This window comes from Hemiscyllium ocellatum, chromosome 8, assembly GCF_020745735.1.
Source record: "Hemiscyllium ocellatum isolate sHemOce1 chromosome 8, sHemOce1.pat.X.cur, whole genome shotgun sequence".
Classification (NCBI taxonomy): Eukaryota; Metazoa; Chordata; class Chondrichthyes; order Orectolobiformes; family Hemiscylliidae; genus Hemiscyllium; species Hemiscyllium ocellatum.
Window position 1 is genome coordinate 89,145,096 of NC_083408.1, and position 20,837 is coordinate 89,165,932.

At 41.6% G+C, this 20,837-nt stretch overlaps 1 protein-coding gene across 1 annotated transcript in view; it reads right to left on the reverse strand.

The window, feature by feature from the left end:
* kcnh5b (potassium voltage-gated channel, subfamily H (eag-related), member 5b) overlaps nt 1-20,837 on the reverse strand; it is a 313,820-nt gene that overhangs the window by 83,771 nt on the left and 209,212 nt on the right. The window contains exon 10 of the mRNA XM_060828544.1: nt 12,389-12,585. Within this exon, the coding sequence (XP_060684527.1) occupies nt 12,389-12,585 (197 nt within the window). The remainder of the gene's footprint in view (nt 1-12,388; nt 12,586-20,837) is intronic.

Below are 20,837 nucleotides of genomic sequence, written 5' to 3' on the forward strand. Positions count from 1 at the left end.
CCAACTGACAAGGATTAGTACTTGTTAAAGAACTTCTTAACAACACAATTCACTTCATTAATACTCAGCCTCCTGTCTTAACAAACAAGCTCGATGTCAGGGAATCTCAACAAGGAAACCAGAGCATACACCTGTCGGATTCAGATTGTCACTTAATACAAATGGCATCCATGCTGCCTCCAATCAAACCACAGCCAATTGCATGATCAGACAAGACACTGGCATGTGCCATCTGTCTGTACCACATGTTCATCCTGGCACTTCTCCCATGCACTGGCAGCGGGCTCAGGAAGTACAAATTTGTATTACAGAGTGCAGCAACAACTAACAATGAAAGACTGCAACAAGAATACTTTGTACACAGCCACAGGCACCCAGTTCACAGCCCTGCATCCCTGAGGTGCTCTTTTGCAGTCTTCACACTCGGTCCTTAGCCCCTACCTGCTGGCCATGTAGCATTCCTGTTTGGCCAGCCCTGCCATTCTAATTATAGCAGTGACTAAAACAGGCGGCTTACTTTGGTGCTGAGCAATCTTAAGTCTAGGGGACACACATCTGGTTGCTTGACAGCGTGCCACATCAATCTCGCACCTACTGCCTACACCAGCAGCTTACAGAGCAAGCATACTGCAAGTGCAGTAAGCAGACAGCCACATATCCAATTCCAAAGGCAGGCATCCTCAGTGAGGACCATGGAGGTACCCACCTGTCAGGAGTTCAGGCACAGTAAGTCAAGGGCAATCTTCCATGCCAAGGACATTGGTCGTGGTCAGGTGCCTGGTCAAAGTTTTATCGGACAGTAGTGTCCGTGTCTTTAATGTCCAGGGAGTGGGGCGTGGTCAGTCTACTGGCTCCATAACGGTCAGTCCAAAGGGTATGGCTAATGCAGACAATTTAGCCTCAGTCAGGGGTGTGGGCTGTCCAGTCATGTCAGTGAAGGGAGGAATTGGTCTATGGTGTGTACATCCTCATTTCATAATGGAGAAGGGGAGGAGTAGGGAGTGGGGTGAACGTGGCCATTACCCTGGGACTGAGCTTCATCAGGTTGCTGTCTGACACTGTGGCCTTCAGGCTGAAGGGCAGGGCACAATACAATTGTGAGGGGGGGGGGGAGGGGAGAGCAGGATTTTTCAGGCTGGGGATAGGGTAAAGAATGGCTGGAGAAGCGTGTTCCAAGTCTTCTTGTTGACCCTCTTCAGCTTTGAATTCCAAAGTGGGGGAGGTGGTGGGCAGACAGATTGGAGATAGAGGGGCAGCCCTCTCTGCAGTGGCCCTGAATGGAGACTGTGTAGGGGCCTGGATGTGGTTCCACATCCAGCTGGCTGCCTCATGGCATCACATTGTCTGTTCACTGAGGGGTTAAAGACTTCCTGCCCCTTTGTCTCCATGTTAAAAGTCTAGAGGCTGAGTGGTGGAGTGCAGGTCTGTGCACCTTTTCAGCAACCCCTGATGATGCTATATCTGGTCTCCAGGGCAGACTCCAACCCATTAACAATCACATACCTCCCTGCACTGCTGCATCTTTTAAGCAACGAGACCCACTGCATTCATGCTGAATGTCTGCCACTTCTGTCGCTCCCCGTCCCTGTGGATAACGTCACTGTCTGCCTCAGGGACATCCTGCCTGGGCCATTTCTTCCATTGAGCCAACTGTGGAGCGGTTACCATGAGATGTTCACTAGGTTCTGTGCCAACACTGTCTATGCCTAAGGGTGGGTCATGCAGGAGACAGCCTTGCCAATACCACCAAACCCTTGGTACTCTTGCCCCTGGAGGTCTGGGAGGGCATTTCCAGGAGAGGTAGACCTTTCTTCACAGCATTCTTGGGCAGGTTGCATGAACTCGCAAGATGCAGGGAAGAGATATGGCGTTATGCCCAGTGGTTAGAGTTGGTGTGCAATGATTAACAACAGAGTTAACAACAGAGCTGCTGTGGCACACAGAGTGCTACTTACTTACTTCTCAAGAGGAGCATGTTTCAGCATCCCCGCAGAAGCAGTGCCAATTTTCTCCTGCGAGGGCCAGAATTCTTGCCAGATGGGGACGGGAATTCAAATGTCGTGCACTCCATGTTAATGGGACTGTTTGACCCTGTTATGCCATGATGGAAAGTGTGGGTGGGGGGGGCGTGGAATCAGTGAGATAACAGTCAGTGACATAGCTCTCATGCAGGTGCATGTGAGGGAAAGGTGGCGGGGTGTTCCAAAGAGTTGAGGAAGCAACATGGAGGGCACACAGGCTAGAGATGTGGGAGGTGTGGGAGGGGAGGGGGTGGAGAGAGAATATTAGCCTTGCTGAGAGATGAGTGCTGTAGCAAGGATGCAGTGAGTGTGCAATGGCAGAGAGCAGCACTTACCCTGTCGCAATAGAGAAGGTCTTTGACCTTCTTTCTGTACTACTGGCTGTCCCTCAACATCCTGGAGACAGCACAGAGCCAGGTGGGCACCTTGGACTAGGCTGCTAGATTTGGTGGCATGGTCTTTTCTGCCAGCCCTCCTCTCTTGGAAAATCACCGTGCCATTTACCCCTTCTCCACCATCTTCTGACTCAGTCTGTCACCATCAGGATGCCAATGCCTGTCCAGGTGTACAGTCACCTTTCAAAGGGAGCACGGTCACAAGGAATGCAAGGATAATTGCTGAGTCGTGAGCTGTTCTGGGAATGGCACGGTGGGGCTGAAATCAGACCTGAGAATTTGTAAGTAATTAATAAGGTGGGTTTGATAAAATATGGCAAGAAAACACGTTGGACCTCACAGCAAAATAAAAACTCAAAAAAGACAGACTCAGTGAAATAATGTAGGATTTAGCCCAAAGTATTATATATTGGTATCTTATTTCCAAAATAGGCATTAATGTTTATGTGCTCCAGGGGACCACATTCACAGCTGCACTAATGAGTTATGGTGGGCAGCAGGACCAACCTAACCTGTTATTCTACACAAGGCAGCATAGCAAGTATCAAATAAATACTGTAATTATTGCAAACATCTGGTAACCAAAAGCCAGCTAGAACTCAACAAATGTAAACATTTTAGATTAATTTAACACCGATTTGGATAACTGAGCCACATTGTGTCTGAAGAAAAGCTTTGCAATGAGTGAACATGAGAAGTGAGGTGCCGATTGACACAGTAATGAATGCACAGCTGGGCCCCTAAATAATTTGGCAAGCTGATGATATCATAGATGTACTTAAGAAGTTTAAGCATCCACAGGTGGCCATTCAGTAACTTCATAAAATGAACTGGTAATGAAGAAAGGATCAGCTATATCCTCCCATGGGTAGGGAAAACAAGTCTAAATATGTTTAACAGCTGGCAGCTTGTGAAGGAGGTCAGCAGAAACTCACACAAAATCTCCACTCATCTCCAGCCAAATCTCCACTCATCAGAGCTACTCGTGTGAATCTTTAGGTCAGATGGGAATATATTAGCCTATTGATAATTTTCTAACAAGGCTAAAAATTGTAGCTAGAAAACAAAAGTCAAAGTTCAAGGATTGATAGATTCAATAATTTGTGGTTCTGCATACCCTTAAGTACAGAGAGCACTTATTGAACTCGCACCATCTCTGGCTGTGGACACTGCCAGGACACACAAGGCCACAAGTAGACAGATGAAGGCACTGACTGCTCAAACGGCAATGCTTCAGTTAAAGCAAGAGAAAGGCAGCAGCAACTGAACAACGTAAGTTGAACAGAGGAAAGGATATGCAGGAACATGGGTGGCCACATGAATTGATAGACAGAAGTAAAAGTCCTCCAAATCTGCACAACTTTTGCAAAGACTAATCATTGGGAAAAGGTGCACAGAACAAAGCATGAAATGATTGATTAAAAGCGAGAGAACGGTGGACGTCATAAGTCAGAGACAAAAACAGAAGTTGCTGGAAAAGCTCAGCAGATCTGGCATAATCTGTGGAGAGAAATCAGAGTTAACTTTTCGGGTCCAGTGACTCTTCCTCAGATTGTTCTGACAATATTCTGAATGTTCACATCAAAACACTGTAACACTGGAATAAGACTATTTTATTTCCATTGCCCAAACCTTTGCAATAAAGGCTAACATATTATATGACTGCTTACCATAGCTGCATGCTGCCTTTCTGTGTTCCTTGCACAAGCACATCCAAGTCTCTCTGAAATCAAATTTCACACCTCTTAATAAATATTCTGCATTACTATATTATGAATAAACTGTAAAACGTCACAATTCTCTGCATTATAATCCATCTGCCAGCTTGTTGCCCATTCACTTAACCTGTCTATATCTGTCTGCAACCTCTTTGTATCCTTCCTCCTACTGCTTACATTTCCAGATAGCTTTGCATTATTAGCAAATGTGTACATATATATTCTTCTCTGCCTCTTCACTAAGTCCTGAAGTACTGTATACAGTTTTGGTCCCCTTATTTGAGGAAAGATGTTGTGGTGTTCGACGTAGTTCAGAGGATGTTCACCAGATTGATCCCAGAGATATGGGGTTTGTCATATGAAGCGAGATTTAACAGTTTAGAATTTAGAAGAATGAAGGTGAGATCAAATTGAGGTACTCAAGATAATAAAAAGTATGGATAAAATAGACATATAATGGATGCTTCCTCTTGAGGGCCATTCTAGGACGAGAGGTCATAGTCGTAGGGTAAGGGGTAGCAAATTTAAAACAGAATTGAGGAGAAACTACTTCTTCCAAATTGTTCTGAATCTGTGGAATTCGCTACCCCAAAGTGGGGTGGATGCTGGGACAGTGAGTAAATTTAAGGAGGAGTTAGATAGATTTTTATTGGTAATGGGTTAAATGGTTATGGGGTGAAGGCAGGAAAATGGGGGTGAGGAGCATATCAGCCATGATCGAATGGTGTAACAAACTCGATGGGCTGAATGGCCTATTTCTGCTCCTATATGTTATGAACTTAAATCATTCATGTAGGTGGGAAGGAGGCCCCACACCACTATTTGCTATTTGCTATTTGCTGGCAAGGTGCTAAGAATCCCTGCGGACCTTTATAGTCAGCACTGTGTCACTGTGCTAATCAACTCTGTTTTTCTATTTCTTGTTAGATTACTTTCATATTCAACTTTTTCACTTTTACTCAACTTTTTGATAGCCCTTTGCTGGTTTCTAAAACTTTTCCAATGTTCATACTTGTTACAGTTTTTGTAATGTTACAAGATTCTTCAGTTACATGATCCTAATCTTGCTGAATGAAAAAGGTTTTCCTCATTTTTTTTTCAATGGAATGTTCATTGACGTACGTTTTGATTTGTTTCCTTAACTGTTTCCCACTGTTCATTTACACTCCTACATGTTAATTTCTTTACTAATTAACCTTTCAAAGTTTTCCTCTCATACCACTGAAATTCATTTTTGTTCATGTTTTTGACTGTTGCGTGAATTTGGCATACATCATTTTCAAACATACCATGTAATTCAATAACATTATGATCATTATTTCGGAGAGGATCTTTTAATCTGACATTAACCCTGCTTCATTACACAATACCAGATCTAAGATAGCTTCCACAATGTATTGCTCTTGAAAATGGTCATGAAAACCCTCTACAAACTCATCTTCTGAAGCACTCTTGCCAATGTGATTGTCTCAGTTTATAAAAGTTCACGACAATTAACACATTGCCTTTGTTACAAGCTCTAATAATTTCTTGTTCCGTGTTTTGCTTAGCATTATAATCAGTGTTAGAGGTCCTATAAAGCAGTACATAGAGCATTACAACATAGTACAGGCCCTTCGGCCCTCAATGTTGTGCCAACCTATGAAACCAATCTGAAGTCCATTCTAACCTACACTATTCCATTCTTGTCTATATGCCTATCCAATGAACATTTAAATGCCCTTAAAGTTGGTGAATCTACTATTATTGCAGGCAGCATGTTCCACACCCCTACTATTCTCTGAGTAAAGAAACTACCTCTGATATCTGTCCTATATCTATCACCTCTCAATTTAAAGCTATGATCCCCCCCTTGCTAGCCATCACCATCTGAGGAAAAAGGCTCTCACTGTCCACCATATCTAACCCTCTGATTATCTTTTCTGTCTCAATTAAGTTACCTCTCAACCTTCTCTCAAATGAAAACAGCCTCAAGTCCATCAGCCTTTCCTTGTAAGACTTTCCCTTCATACCAGGCAACATCCCAGTAAATCTCCTCTGAACGCTTTCCAAAGCTTCCACGTCCTTCTTATAATGCAGTGACCAGAAATGTACGCAATACTCCAAGTGCGGCTGCACCAGAGTTTTGTACAGCTGCAGCATGACCTCATAGTTCCAAAACTCAATCCCTCTACCAATAAAAGCTAACACACTGTATGCTTTCTTAACAACCATATCAACCTGGGTGGCAAATGTAAAGGTTCACTGGACCTGGACACCATGATCCCTCTGCTTATCTACATTATCAAGAATCTTACCATTAGCCCAGTACTCTGCATTCCTGTTACTCCTTCCAAAGTAAATCACCTCACACTTTTCCACATTAAATGTTTTCTGACACTTGCTATTCTTAATTTTCACCCATACTGGTTCTACTTCATGATCATTTGAAGTCTGATCCTTTCTCATTAATGTTATTATGCCACCCTTTACCGTGAAGGGTTACACAGCCTCCTTTACCATTCTGCCAGTCTCTCCACAATACTGTTTAGCTTGGAATGCTCATTTCCGATCTTTGATCACCTTGAAACCATGTCTCTGTGATTGTGATTGGAATTAAATCATTACCTTTACTTTTGTCACTGGTTTATTTAATACATTGCAAATCCTTCTTGGATTTAACTAAAGAATCTACAATTACTTTTCTTTTTAGCTCACTTACCTGTAATGACCTTATACATTGATGTGCATTTTTTTGTTCGTCTCTTTCTTGTCTCACTTTACTTACCTTTATCCACATCACTATATGGATCTAACACTTTGAGCTTTTCCTTTGAATTCTGAAATCTCCCTTCACGGTAAACATCCTCTGTTAATTTAAATTCCTGTCCATAGCCTTAGATATATGATTGACCAGGATACTAGCCTCAGCAAGTTCAAGAGGAACCCATTGCAATGCATGCTTCCCTGAATACTGATGCCAGTGTCCCTTGAAGTGAAACCTATTCTTCCCACACCACTCTTTAATTAATTATAAATTTAATTCTGTAAAATAAGTGACCCTCTCCCAATTGGTGTATGGCATGTAACAGTCCAGAATAGATTACAATTAATGTTCTCCATTTTAATTTATAACTTAAGTTTCGAAATTCTATTCAGAGGACATCACTCCAAACGTGAATAAAATGGACCATGGTTCCAAAATGGACCATGACAATGGAGTCTTCCTCTTCCAACTCCACATTTAATAAAATCCATGACTGGAATAGTTACACTGATTGCATCATTTTTAAAAAGGTAATGCCCAATGTTATAAATCGTATTATCCATACAGAGATTGGAAATAATTCGGGAATCATAGTCAAAGCAGCACTAGAAAGTTACAGGACCAGCATAAGCCTGTTCTTTTGTACAAGGCAAAATGGCAAGTATTAAATAAAATGATCTCTCATCTATCCAATCCCAAAGTGATTATTTCAAACATCTGGAAACCAGGACAACTAGAACTCTAGCACAGGGATACACTGAGTGATATTTAAAACTGAATGAGCAGCAGGATCCATTCAGCAATGACCAACCAATTAATCATTCTCAGCAGCCAAGCATCAAAGGCTTGATTTTAAAAGCAGGATGCTGTCAAGGCACCGGTTACCTGCAGTCACATCACAGAAACTGCCAAACACCTTTGCTATATTCACATTATGAGGGCACATGTGGAGGAGTTCACTGCATGTAGTTTAACAGTCATGCATCATAGCTCTTTATCATCATGGTAGCCCCCAAGTAGAGTCAATGTGGACTTCAACAGTTTCCTCATTTCCCCTCCCCCCACCTCACCCTAGTTCCAAACCTCCAGCTCAGCACTGTCCCCATGACTTGTCCTACCTGCCTACCTTCTTTTCCACCTATCCACTCCACCCTCCTCCCTGACCTATCACCTTCATCCCCTCCCCCACTCATCTATTGTACTCCATGCTACTTTCTCGCCACCTCCACCCTCCTCTAGCTTATCTCTCCACGCTTCAGGCTCTCTGCCTTTATTCCTGATGAAGGGCTTTTGCCCGAAACGTCGATTTCGTTGCCCCTCGGATGCTGCCTGAACTGCTGTGCTCTTCCAGCACCACTAATCCAGAATCTGGTTTCCAGCATCTGCAGTCATTCTTTTTACCCAAGTGGAGATACTTTAAGTCCAAAAGATAAACAAATAGCATAAAACTTGGACGTTGCAAATAAACAAAAATAAAACAGAAAATGCTGTTAACACTCAGCAAATTAGTTAGAATCAATGTAGATAACTGACAAGCTAAAATTGTAGGTGTGGACCCTTTAGCAATTAATCTAATGATTCGTCTGCATCTTAATGATTAATTTGGTTGTTCTCTCCATGTAGCTTGATCAATCCAAGTCAGCGGCTCAGTTTTGGTTCCAGTCAGGAGTTGGGGGGCAGAATATTCATTGTGAGTGCTTAGACAGCTGCTTTCTTTGCATTTCAATTGACAAAAGGCTCTTTGTCTGGATTCAGCACGTTGGCAGACTGGATGAAGAATGCTATTGTACTGAGCTAACTGCCACCTTAGCTGTGCTTCACTCTGCACCACAGAAATGTGTCAAAATGTACAGTGGACTCAGTTCCTCAGGGGACAAACAATAATTAAAGTTGTTACTTAAAGCTTTTAAAGGTATGAAAAAAAACCTTCTGCCTAATCAGCTTTGAGCACAACTATTCTCTCTGACTGGAGTGGCAAGACTTGATGATGCTTGACACAAAACTGTATCAGAACTCTCGCTATTCATTTGTATCAAACACAGGTGTAAAAAAACTTATACACCACAAATGATAAAATTGCATATCGCTCTATTTTCAGATTAAATTAACATATTTTCTCATAAAAAATGCCTTTAAAAATCTTTTTTTTAAAGTCCAGAAATGTTCTGTGCAATAAACCTTAAAACATAGATTCACAATTGTTAGAACTTTGGGCACACACCTGACTCAGTTATTTTAAGCATTGCTGAAAAAAGACACACACATTCTGTGAAAGCTTGTCATCTTGCAATTTTCAGGACAATTGGCAACAGCATCAATTCAAGGGAAAAACCAACATTTATATATAACAAGAGAGGTGAATGTTGATTGGTTGAGAAGTGGACTGTAATTGGTAGAGGTATTTATGCATTCTCCATGACAACCAATCAGAATTCATCTACCAACTAATCAACACTCTCCTTCCTTGCAGAATTTAAATGTTGGGTTTCCACTTGAAGTGGTATTCTTGCAAATTGTCCTGATAAGTTCAAGACAGATGCAATAATGTGTCATTTTTCAACCATGTTCAAGTTCTGCATGACCAATTGACTGTCAGTTTAATTTCTTGTATATCTTTTACATTGCAATACATTTAAGGCTTTGTTATGACTGAAACTGTGCTGGAAACCCTACACAATGGATAGGGTGCCACAAAACCTGTGTAACATGGCTTCCCTTTAACCAGGTCAGGCGATAGTGCAAGAGCAAGAGCATGATGAGGTCAAAGAAATTCTATGTGGATATAATTTTAAGAATAACATAACAAACACAACAATTCCGCAAAATCAAAACAGAATGAAAAAGATGTGTATTATACATGCACACTGTGAATACAGTTAAAAATATTTAACTGACACTTTTCACTCAGCAACCTTTCCTTGCATGACTGGAAGAAAGCAGGAATTTGACAGGACCTATTCTGTTGATATGACAACTCAATATCATCCAAATTAACAGTTGATCTAATTTCCTCCTTATTTTTAATTTGAGATCGGCAGTAACTACCTCAAGACATAAATGGATCATTAACATGTATAAGTAGAACCATGCCACAGCAGTATATTTGGTGAGATAATTGTGTAAATGCTAACATTGAACAATAACTATGACCAAATTGGGGAAACTGAATTATCTTTGGTTACCATCCCCAGTACTAACACAATTCCTCCATATCACACATTAAATTCCAGTCCATTCTTTCAGTCAAAGGAAATATTTCAGGTACCAATTATTTTTTGTTATTTTATCTGTATAGCTACATTATGCAGAAGGTAATGATTTAAGAAAGTAACCATCACCTTCTCAAGGGAAATCAGTGATGGACAACAAATACTGGCTGTGTTCATATCCCATGAAAGAAGTAAAATTGTAGAAAATTGAAAGAAAATATCTGTATATATTCGTAAATTTAATGACTGGAGCAGATTTTAGTCAGGATTTAACCTTTAAAGCATAACATCATTACCAAACATTAGCTGTGTTACATGAGGACCCCTTAGTATTTATCTCTCTGTGCTAACAGATAATTCTCCTCTGAATCGGAAACTTGGGAGGCATTTTCATATTACAGGAAATGATAACAGCTTCATGGTGACTCTGTTGTGGGAGTCTAGTTCAGATGCATCTACTGGCCCTCCAACAATGATGTGTTTAAAAAATTATATATTGGTCTGCACCCTTAGGCTACAGTAGGCTTTGAAAATTGCCAAGTATTGGAAGTATTTGTAAACCTCTCTAAGCAGTGAGCAGAGACTCACTCTCTGGCTTTGGGGGCAAGTCATTGTAGGGAGAAGCACTGTCTCTTACTGGCCGTGGCCCACAAGTGTAGTTACCTTCCTGAAATTCTGGAATTTTTAAAAATTCATTCATGGGATGATGGCATCTCTGGTTAAGCCAGCATTTATTTCCCATCCCTAATTGCCCAAAGTTTAGAATCAACTACATTGCTGTGGGTCCAGAGGTAGACAGGGTGGTTAAGATGGCATTTGGCATGCTTGCTTTCATTGCTTAGACCATTGAGTTTCGGAGTTGAGACATCTTGTTGAAGTTGTACAGGTCATTGGTGAGGCCTCTTTTGGAGTACTATGTGCAGTTGTGCTCGTTCTGCTATATTAAGGATATTATTAAACTGAAGAGAGTTCAGAAGAGATTTACCAGGACATTGATGGGAATGGAGGGTTTGAGTTATAAGGAGAGGTTGAATAGACTGGAAATTATTTCGCTGGAGTGTGGAGGTTGAGGAGTGAACTTACAGAGCTTTATAAAATTATGAGGGGCATAGTTAACATACATAACAAAGGTCTTTTCCCTCGGGTAGGGGAGTTCAAAACAAGCACGGTGGCACAGTGGTTAGCACTGCTGCCTCACAGCGCCTGAGACCCGGGTTCAATTCCCGACTCAGGCGACTGACTGTGTGGAGTTTGCACGTTCTCCCCGTGTCAGCGTGGGTTTCCTCCGGGTGCTCCGGTTTCCTCCCACAGTCCAAAGATGTGCAGGTCAGGTGAATTGGCCATGCTAAATTGCCCATAGTGTTAGGTAAGGGGTAAATGTAGGGGTATGGGTGGGTTTCGCTTCGGCGGGTCGGTGTGGACTTGTTGGGCCGAAGGGCCTGTTTCCACACTGTAAGTCTAATCTAATCTAAAACAAGATGGCATATTTTTAAGGTAAGAGGAGAAAAATTAAAAGGAACCCGAGGGGCAATGTTTTCACACACAGTGTGGTTCGTATGTGAATAAACTGCCAGAGGAAGTGGAGGATGCATGTTACAATATTTAAAAGACATTTGGACAGGTACATGAATAGGAAATGTCTAGAGGGATATGGGCCAAATGCAGGGAAATGGGACTCATTTAGTTTGGGGAAACTTGCTAGGGATGGACCAAAGGGTCTGTTTCCCTGCTATATGACTCTATAACCAGGTAAGGGTGGTGGTTTCCTTCCTAAAAGGACATAAGCAGACCAGATGGTCTTTGTGACAATCAACAACGGTTTCATGGTCATCATTAGACTGTTCATCCAGATTTTTAATTGAATCCAAATTCTACCATCTGCCATGGTGGGAGGCAAACCCAGATCCTCAGATCATTACTGGGATCTCTGTGTGGATAGTTTCATGATAATAAAACAAAGTCATTATGCTAAGATAGAAGCTGGAGGACATCAGCTGGAAAATCCCGAGCTGTCAACTGGGACAGTATCTCCGCAGTTTGTGAGGACATTGACCCTCAAAATTGGAAAGTTGGCCTTCCAAACAATTTCTCTGCAGTCTGAGATTTCCCTTCAACAACAAGTAACATTCAACATATAACACACAAATCTTCACCATCGTCTAAACTTTGAGCGTTCCCTATAGTGAAGCAGTAAGTTATTTTCAAGACCAAATGTTGACGTTAAAAAAAGATAAACATATTAGAAACTCAAAACTTAAATGTGAGCCATATAACATGAAATAACAAAAAGACAACTTACTCTTTTCCTCAGATTGCAGGTCAATATGAGGTTTCGTGAAAAAGAATTTGCAAATGGCGTATAGAATTCTAGAACTTTCAACAAGGCTTCACGACGGATTATATGCAGGTCACAATAAGTCAGTGCCCTCACATTGGCACATGCATGAGCAAGTGTGGTCTCCTTCCAGAATATATCCCCAAACACGTCCCCCTTCCCTGAAAAATATTTGAAAGGTTAAAATAAAATTAGAGAAAAATAATCAGAATTTAATTATTTTTAAATCGGAGTTCATTGTAGCAGATTTGATTGTATTTGTATATTCACATGACGAATTGCTTATTTTTGATGAAGAGTGGCAGGGAAATACGAAGCTGAGGCAAGTGAGCCTACATGGGAAATGAGCAAAGACATCACTGCAAGTTCCCTGATCAGAAATGCCAGTGGCCTGGAGCTAGGTGTAGGTTAGCTTCCCACTTGGAGCTGGGAAATGGTGCATGACAGAAGTAAATATAAAGGGAAGGAAATTAAAGCTATAAAAATGAGGGCACTCCCCACCCTCCCAGATATTATATTGACTGAAAGGTGTCAACTATCATCTATCAATTTGAAGGGCTTTGGATATATTTCTGAATCCTTGCAAATCTGCAGTAATATTTAGGCAATTTGCTGTTTTATTATAATCGGGATGTGGTAGATAAAATGAGAGCTTTTGATATACAGTGCTGGTGTAATTTAATTTTTAGTTTGGTTCTCTGAACTTATTTTACAGATGTTGCAAGATCCAATCTATGATACCGGTTATCATTTCAAGTGTGGCCTTTGTTTTATATAAATTCCTTTACCATTTTAAAACTGAAAAAATGCAACATGATATTTAAAAGGTGCCATCCTAACTCTTCTAATTCCTATAATGTTTAATATAATGGACATTACAATTACATCCTGTGCTCTCTAGTGCACACCCTCCTCAATCCCTTCACAATTCAACCCCTACCTCACCCCTGACATGTCTGCCTAAACTCAGGAATTTTGTACGAACTGTCCCTTTAAATTACTGCATCTCCATCAGACTTATTTTATCACTTTAACTATTATTAGTAACTAGAACATCAAAGTTAGCTGGCACAAATATCCACTTTCAAAATATTTCTAGGAATATATTTCAAATTCAGAAGAGGAATGATTCTCTCCCATTGCTACATGCATTGTGAAGTTTATAATACAAACAAAATCTACAGTTATGTAATTAGTCCGTTATTGTTCTCTCATACATGCACTCTCTTTACCTCTGAAAAATCACACTAAAAACAAGTGAAGTCAATATAGACTTTAGACATTTTCTCCAAGCAATTTTGAAACATAAACATACTGAATTGCCTGGAAGCTGAACAAAAGCAATCAACAATCAAGCTATACTAATGTAGGCAGAGAAATGCTCATGTTCAGATGACAAGACCTATACTTGCCAAACACACTCACATCCCTAGACAAAAATATCAAGGCTACACCATTTTTGTTTTGCAGGGTGGCTGCTTTGCAGCATTACAAATGAGCCAGATGGGCGGAGGTAACAGAAGGTATCAAGAGTAAAATCCATCCATCACCAAAGAATATCTTGAGAAGTGAGAATAGCAGCTATTTAGCTGTCTGTTGAAGAGAGGTGGGTGACTAATTAATCATTAGTTGGCCTGTTAGTCACCACTTTGTCCATCAAGGAAGCCTAGTAACTCAGGGGACCCCAAGCAGTGCTGTGTATTTGCATATTTTTAAATTTGGAAATATTAACCAAGGAAATGGAAGCTTGGATTCTTAGCTTTGTTGTTTTAACAACTCAAAGAGAAAAGTGATTGGGTTGCTGGAACTGGATTAGATACTTATGTTCTGGCAGCAGGTAACTTTGAAAAAAAATGTTACTGCTCAACAACAGGGATTGGGCTGGTTGTAAGTGAGGTAAAAACAATGACTGCAGATGCTGGAAACCAGATTCTGGATTAGAGTGGTGCTGGAAAAGCACAGCAGTTCAGACAGCAACCGAGGAGCAGGAAAATCGACGTTTCGGGCAAAAGCCCTTCATCCGGAATACAGTTAGAGTGCCTGATGGGTGGAGAGATAAATGAGAGGAGGGTGGGGGGATGGGGACAAAGTAGCATGGAGTACAATAGGTGAATGGGGATGGGGTGAAGGTGATAGGTCGGGGAGGAGGGTGGAGGAAGATAGTAAAGAGTACAATGGGTGGATGGGGATGGGGATGAAGGTGATAAGTCAGAGAAGAGGGTGGAGTGGATAGGTGGAAAGGAAGATAGGCAGGTAGGACAAGTCATGGGGACAGTGCTGAGCTGGATGTTTGGAACTAGGGTGAGGTGGGGGAAGGGGAAATGAGGAAACTGTTGAAGTCCACATTGATGCCCTGGGGTTGAAGTGTTCCAAGGCGGAAGATGAGGCGTTCTTCCTCCAGACGTCGGGTGGTGAGGTATCGGCGGTGAAGGAGGCCCAGGACCTCCATGTCCTCGGTTGAGTGGGAGGGAGAGTTGAAATGTTGGGCCACAGGGCGGTTTGGTTGATTGGTGCGGGTGTCCCAGAGATGTTCCCTAAAGTGCTCTGCTAGGAGGCGTCCAGTCTCCCCAATGTAGAGGAGACCTCATCGGGAGCACGGATACAATAAATGGTATTGGTGGATGTGCAGGTAAAACTTTGATGGCTCCTTTGAAGGCTCCTTTAGGGCCTTGGATGGAGGTGAGCGAGGAGGTGTGGGCTCAGTATTTGCAATTCCTGCGGTGGCAAAGAAAGGTGCCAGGACGGGAGGGTGGGTTGTTGGGGGGCGTGGACCTGAACAGGTAGTCATGGAAGTGACTATAAGTGGTTATAAGTGAGAATGTGCCACAGCACTGTGAGGAGACAAAGCAGTTGTAACTCAGACCTTCAAGCCTGCCAGAAAGTGAATAAAAACAGTAACACTCAAAAACTTTGAAGAAGGAAGAAAACTTCTAACTCAAGCCAAGACCTAGGTCCAACTGGCTGGCTACTGAATTGTGGATCACCATGATTAACAACAATGTGACATCAATTGCCAAAACCTTTAAAAGACAACCATAACAAAATTACCTCATTCCACTCCTTTTGGATTAGTTTCTGATTCAGATGTTGTACATATATTTTCCACCCATAATACTCCTGAAAATATTGTTTATCTCACTATCTTGTCTCACCTATCTCTTTGCTTGATTTGTAATTAAATTTCGAATTGTTTCACAAATTTGATGGTTTTGAAGGCATAAGCTCATGCTCTCTGACACACACTAGCTCTGAAAGCCAACACTTTATTTTCTCTTGTGTCATATTAATCACTTTGAATCTGGTAATTGTTCTTATCTTCCTTTCATCTTAATAAATTAAACTGGCTGTGGAATAGGCCTGTGCATTAATATTGCCTCATGGTAATGGAATGGAACGTCAAAGGAGATATTTGTGAAGAACTGCATTTTGGGTTTGCGAACAGGAAGGTAAGATAGAAAACCTGGTCAAGGCACAGATTTGATAAAGTCTGCCAAATGATCAGTTTTAATACTGTGTTAAAGCTGTGAAAGAAAAATGGCCTCATTGTTTGTATGACAGTGAATGTTAGAGATAACAGTACTGACAACTGTCTTTGTTGATTGAGGTATGACCTTGAAATTGGGCCCCAGAAAGTACAGAAATGGGCAATAAATTCTGGCCAACCAGTGATACCAATGTCCTATAACTGAATGAAAAATAGGCCTTCAAACAGGACAGTAATGTAATGGAAAACCAAATGAGTGAGCTAAAAAGAGGCATAAGCTTATACGGTATGTAGTCATAACAAGAAAAAGGTATAAAGAAAGTCTTTGAAAAGAACTTGCTTCTGAAATGGGTAGTCCAGTTGAGGAGCCACTCTGAAACAGCACTTGGAGATATGTTAGATTGACTATGTGAGGCATGCCATAGCTTATGGAACATCTCCATAAACAGTGTCACATTGGATGCACTATTGATTTGCAGTTTAATAAAGGTTTACCACATTTAATGGAATTGTATCTAAGTTATTGTATGCTGAATGATATCTGGATCAGAATGTTAGGACCAAAGAGAGTGGTCCTACAACAATAAGTAAAGGTGCTTCTGAAATATAGCATTGGAACTTCCTGTGGTTCTGGCAGTGGCCACGCCTAGTCCTGTCAAAACCACTGACCATCAAAATGGCTGGAAAATCTCTAAGGCAGGATGAATCATAGAATCCCTAGAGTGTGGAAGCAGGCCATTCAGCCCATCGAGTCCACACCAACCTTCTAAAGAGCATCTACCCCTTTAAATATCCACATAACCCTGCGTTTCTAATGGCTAACCCATCTAGCCTGCACATCCCTGGATACTGTGGGAAATTTAGCATGGCCAATTGACCTGACCTGCATATGTTTAGACTGTGGGAGGTAACTGGAGCACCTGCAGGAAACCCATGCAGATATGATGAGACTGTTCAAACTCTGTGCAGAGATTTGCTTGAGGATGGAATAGAATCCAGGTCCCTGGTGTTGTGAGACAGCAGGGTTAACCACTAAACCATGGTGCCGCCTCACAGCATTACAGATGGCAATCTCACAGCAAAACTGCACTCTGCATCAAAATGCAGAGAGGCAGCCATCACTATACCTAACTTCTTAGAGGGTACTGGTCAACCATGGGCTGCCTGAAAGATACAGCTGATTTTGATGAAGATACTCAACTCAAATATATTTTCTAAATTGTAAGTACTGAACTTAACATTACAGTATTGATTGTCATAGAGTCATAGAGATGTACAGCATGGAAACAGACCCTTCAGTGCAACTCATCCATGCCGACCGGATATCCCAACCCAATCTAGTCCCACCTGCCAGCGCCCGGCCCATTTCTCACCAAACCCTTCCTATTCATACACCCATCCAAATGCCTCTTAAATGTTGCAATTGTACCAGCCTCCACCACAGCCTCTGGCAGCTCATTCCATACACGTACCACCCTCTGCGTGTAAAAGTTGGTCCTAAGGTCTCTTTTCTATCTTTCTCCTCTCACCCTAAACATATGCCCTCTAGTTCTGGACTCCCTGACCCCAGGGAAAAGAATTTGTCTATTTATCCTATCCATGCCGCTCATAATTTTGTAAACCTCTAGAAGGTCACCCCTCAGCCTCCGACGCTCCAGGGAAAACAGCCCCAGCCTGTTCAGCCTCTCCCTGTAGCTCAGATCCTCCAACCCTGGCAACATCCTTGTAAATCTTTTCTGAACCCTTTCATGTTTCACAACATCTTTCCGATAGGAAGACCAGAATTGCATGCAATACTCCAACAGTGGCCTAACCAATGTCCTGTACAACCGCAACATGATCTCCCAACTCCTGTACTCAATACTCTGACCAATAAAGCTGAAAATGTGTTGCTGGTTAGAGCACAGCAGGTCAGGCAGCATCCAAGGAACAGGAAATTCGACGTTTCGGCCCAGAGCCCTTCATCAGGAATGAGGATCAGTGTTCCTGATGAAGGGCTCTGGCCCGAAACGTCGAATTTCCTGTTCCTTGGATGCTGCCTGACCTGCTGTGCTCTAACCAGCAACACATTTTCAGCTCTGATCTCCAGCATCTGCAGACCTCACTTTTTACTCTGACCAATAAAGGAAAGCATACCAAACGCCTTCTTCACTATCCTATCTACCTGCGATTCTACTTTCAAGGAGCTATGAATCTGCACTCCAAGGTCTCTTTGTTCAGCAACACTCCCTAGGACCTTACCATTAAGTATATAAATCCTGCTAAGATTTGCTTCCCCAAAATGCAGCACCTCGTATTTATGTGAATTAAACTCCATCTGCCACTTCTCAGCCCATTGGCCCATCTGGTCAAGATCCTGTTGTATCTGAGGTAATCCTCTTCGCTGTCCACTACACCTCCAATTTTGGTGTCATCTGCAAACAAACTAACTATACCTCTTATGCTCGCATCCAAATCATTTATGTAAATGACAAAAAGTAGAGGACCTAGCACTGATCCTTGTGGCACTCCACTGGTCACAGGCCTCCAGTCTGAAAAACAACCCTCCACCACCACCCTCTGTCTTCTACCTTTGAGCCAGTTTTGTATCCAAATGGCTAGTTCTCCTGTATTCCATGAGATCTAACCTTGCTAATCTGTCTCCCATGGGAAACCTTGTTGAACGCCTTACTGAAGTCCATATTGATCATATCTACTGCTCTGCCCTCATCAATCATCTTTGTTACTTCCTCAAAAAACTCAATCAAGTTTGTGAGACATGATTTCCCACGCACAAAGCCATGTTGACTATCCCGAATCAGTCCTTGCCTTTCCAAATACATGTACATCCTGTCCCTCAGGATTCCCTCCAACAACTTGCCCACCACCGAGGTCAGGCTCACCGGTCTATAGTTCCCTGACTTGTCTTTACCACCCTTCTTAAACAGTGGCACCATGTTTTACAACCTCAAGTCTTCTGGCACTTCACCTGTGACTATCGATGATACAAAACCTCAGCTAGAGGCCTAGCAATCACTTTCCTAGCTTTCCACAGAGTTCTCGGGTACACCTGATCAGGTCCTGAGGATTTATCCACCTTTAACCATTTCAAGACATCTAGCACTTCCTCCTTTGTAATTTGGACATTTTGCAAGATGTCACCATCTATTCCCCTTCAGTCTATATCTTCCATATCCTTTTCCACAGTAAATACTGATGCAAAATATTCATTTAGTATCTCTCCCATTTTCTGTGGCTCCACACAAAGGCTGCCTTGCTGATCTTTGAGGGGCCCTATTCTTTGGGGAGAAAGTGAAGTCTGCAGATGCTGGAGATCAGAGCTGAAAATGTGTTGCTGGAAAAGCGCAGCAGGTCAGGCAGCATCCAAGGAACAGGAAATTTGACGTTTCGGGCATAAGCTCTTCTCCTGAAGAAGGGCTTACACCTGAAACGACGAATTTCCTGTTCCTTGGATGCTGCCTGACCTGCTGCGCTTTTCCAGCAACACATTTTCATTTCGGGCCCTATTCTCTCCCTTGTTACCCTTTTGTCCTTAATATGTTTGTAAACACCCTTTGGATTCTCCTTAATTCTATTTGCCAAAGCCATCTCATGTCCCCGTTTTGCCCCTCCTGATTTCCCTCTTAAGTATACTCCTACTTTCTTTATACTCTTCTAAGGATTCACTCGATCTATCCTGTCTGTATCTGACATATGCTTCCTTCTTTTTCTTAACCAAACCCTCAATTTCTTTAGTCATCCAGCATTCCCTATGCCTACCAGCCTTTCCTTTCACCCTGACAGGAATATACTTTCTCTGGATTCTTGTTATCTCATTTCTGAAGGCTTCCCATTTTTCAGCCGTCTCTTTACCTGTGAACATCTGCCTCCAATCAGCTTTTGAAAGTTCTTGCCCAATACCGTCAAAATTACCTTTCTCCAATTTAGAACTTCAACTTTTAGATCTGGTCTATCCTTTTCCATCACTATTTTAAAACAAATAGAATTATGGTCGCTGGCCCTAAAGTGCTCCCCTACTGACACCTCAGTCACCTGCCCTGTCTAATTTCCCAAGAGTAGGTCAAGTTTTGCACCTTCTCTAGTGGGTACATCCACATACTGAAGTCTTAAATACGAATAGAATAGCAAAGCATGCTTAACTCCATTCAAAATAAATGGCTTTTCTTGGAAATGTATAATTAATATTTTCTCATTCCCATTCCTTTTGAGCTTGTCTGAAGTTGCTCTTCAATCTACATGTACCTTGGGAACCCTGTTAGTCTGACCATTGTGTTCAGTGTAAATTCTGGTTCTACATAGTCCATCATTCTTCACTGTGGTTTCACTCTAAAAGTTCAGAAGCAGCAGAAATGGTATTTCTGATGTCTTTCAAATATTATAGTTGATGCAATCCCCATATAAGATCTAATTCTTTTAAATCGTTTTGAATGTAATTAACAATCTCACATGTTTGATACAATTCTATACTAATTAATTTTGACATGGTTTACATTATTTGTGAAGAGTTGAAAAAAGATCTTTGTCCCAGATGCCAAATAAAATACAATATATATGTATATATAATATATACATATTGTGGAACTAATTACAATTATCGGGGGTTTCCATACAAATAAATCTAAAGACTCCTTTTGACTTGAAGATATCAACTCCATATGATATTTTTCTTTATTTTGCTAACATTGTCCTCATATTATCATTCATAATTCATAATTTTTCAAATTGTAATGAAAATTCTTCATGCGCTTGGATGGATATGTAAGGACAAGCCAGGGAACTACAGACCAGTGAGCCTGACGTTGGTGGTGGTCAAGTTGTTGGAGGAAATCCTGAGGGATTTACATGTATTTGGAAAAGCAAGGACTGATTAGGAATAGTCAACATGGCTTTGTGCATGGGAAATCATGTTTCACAAACTTGAGTTTTTTT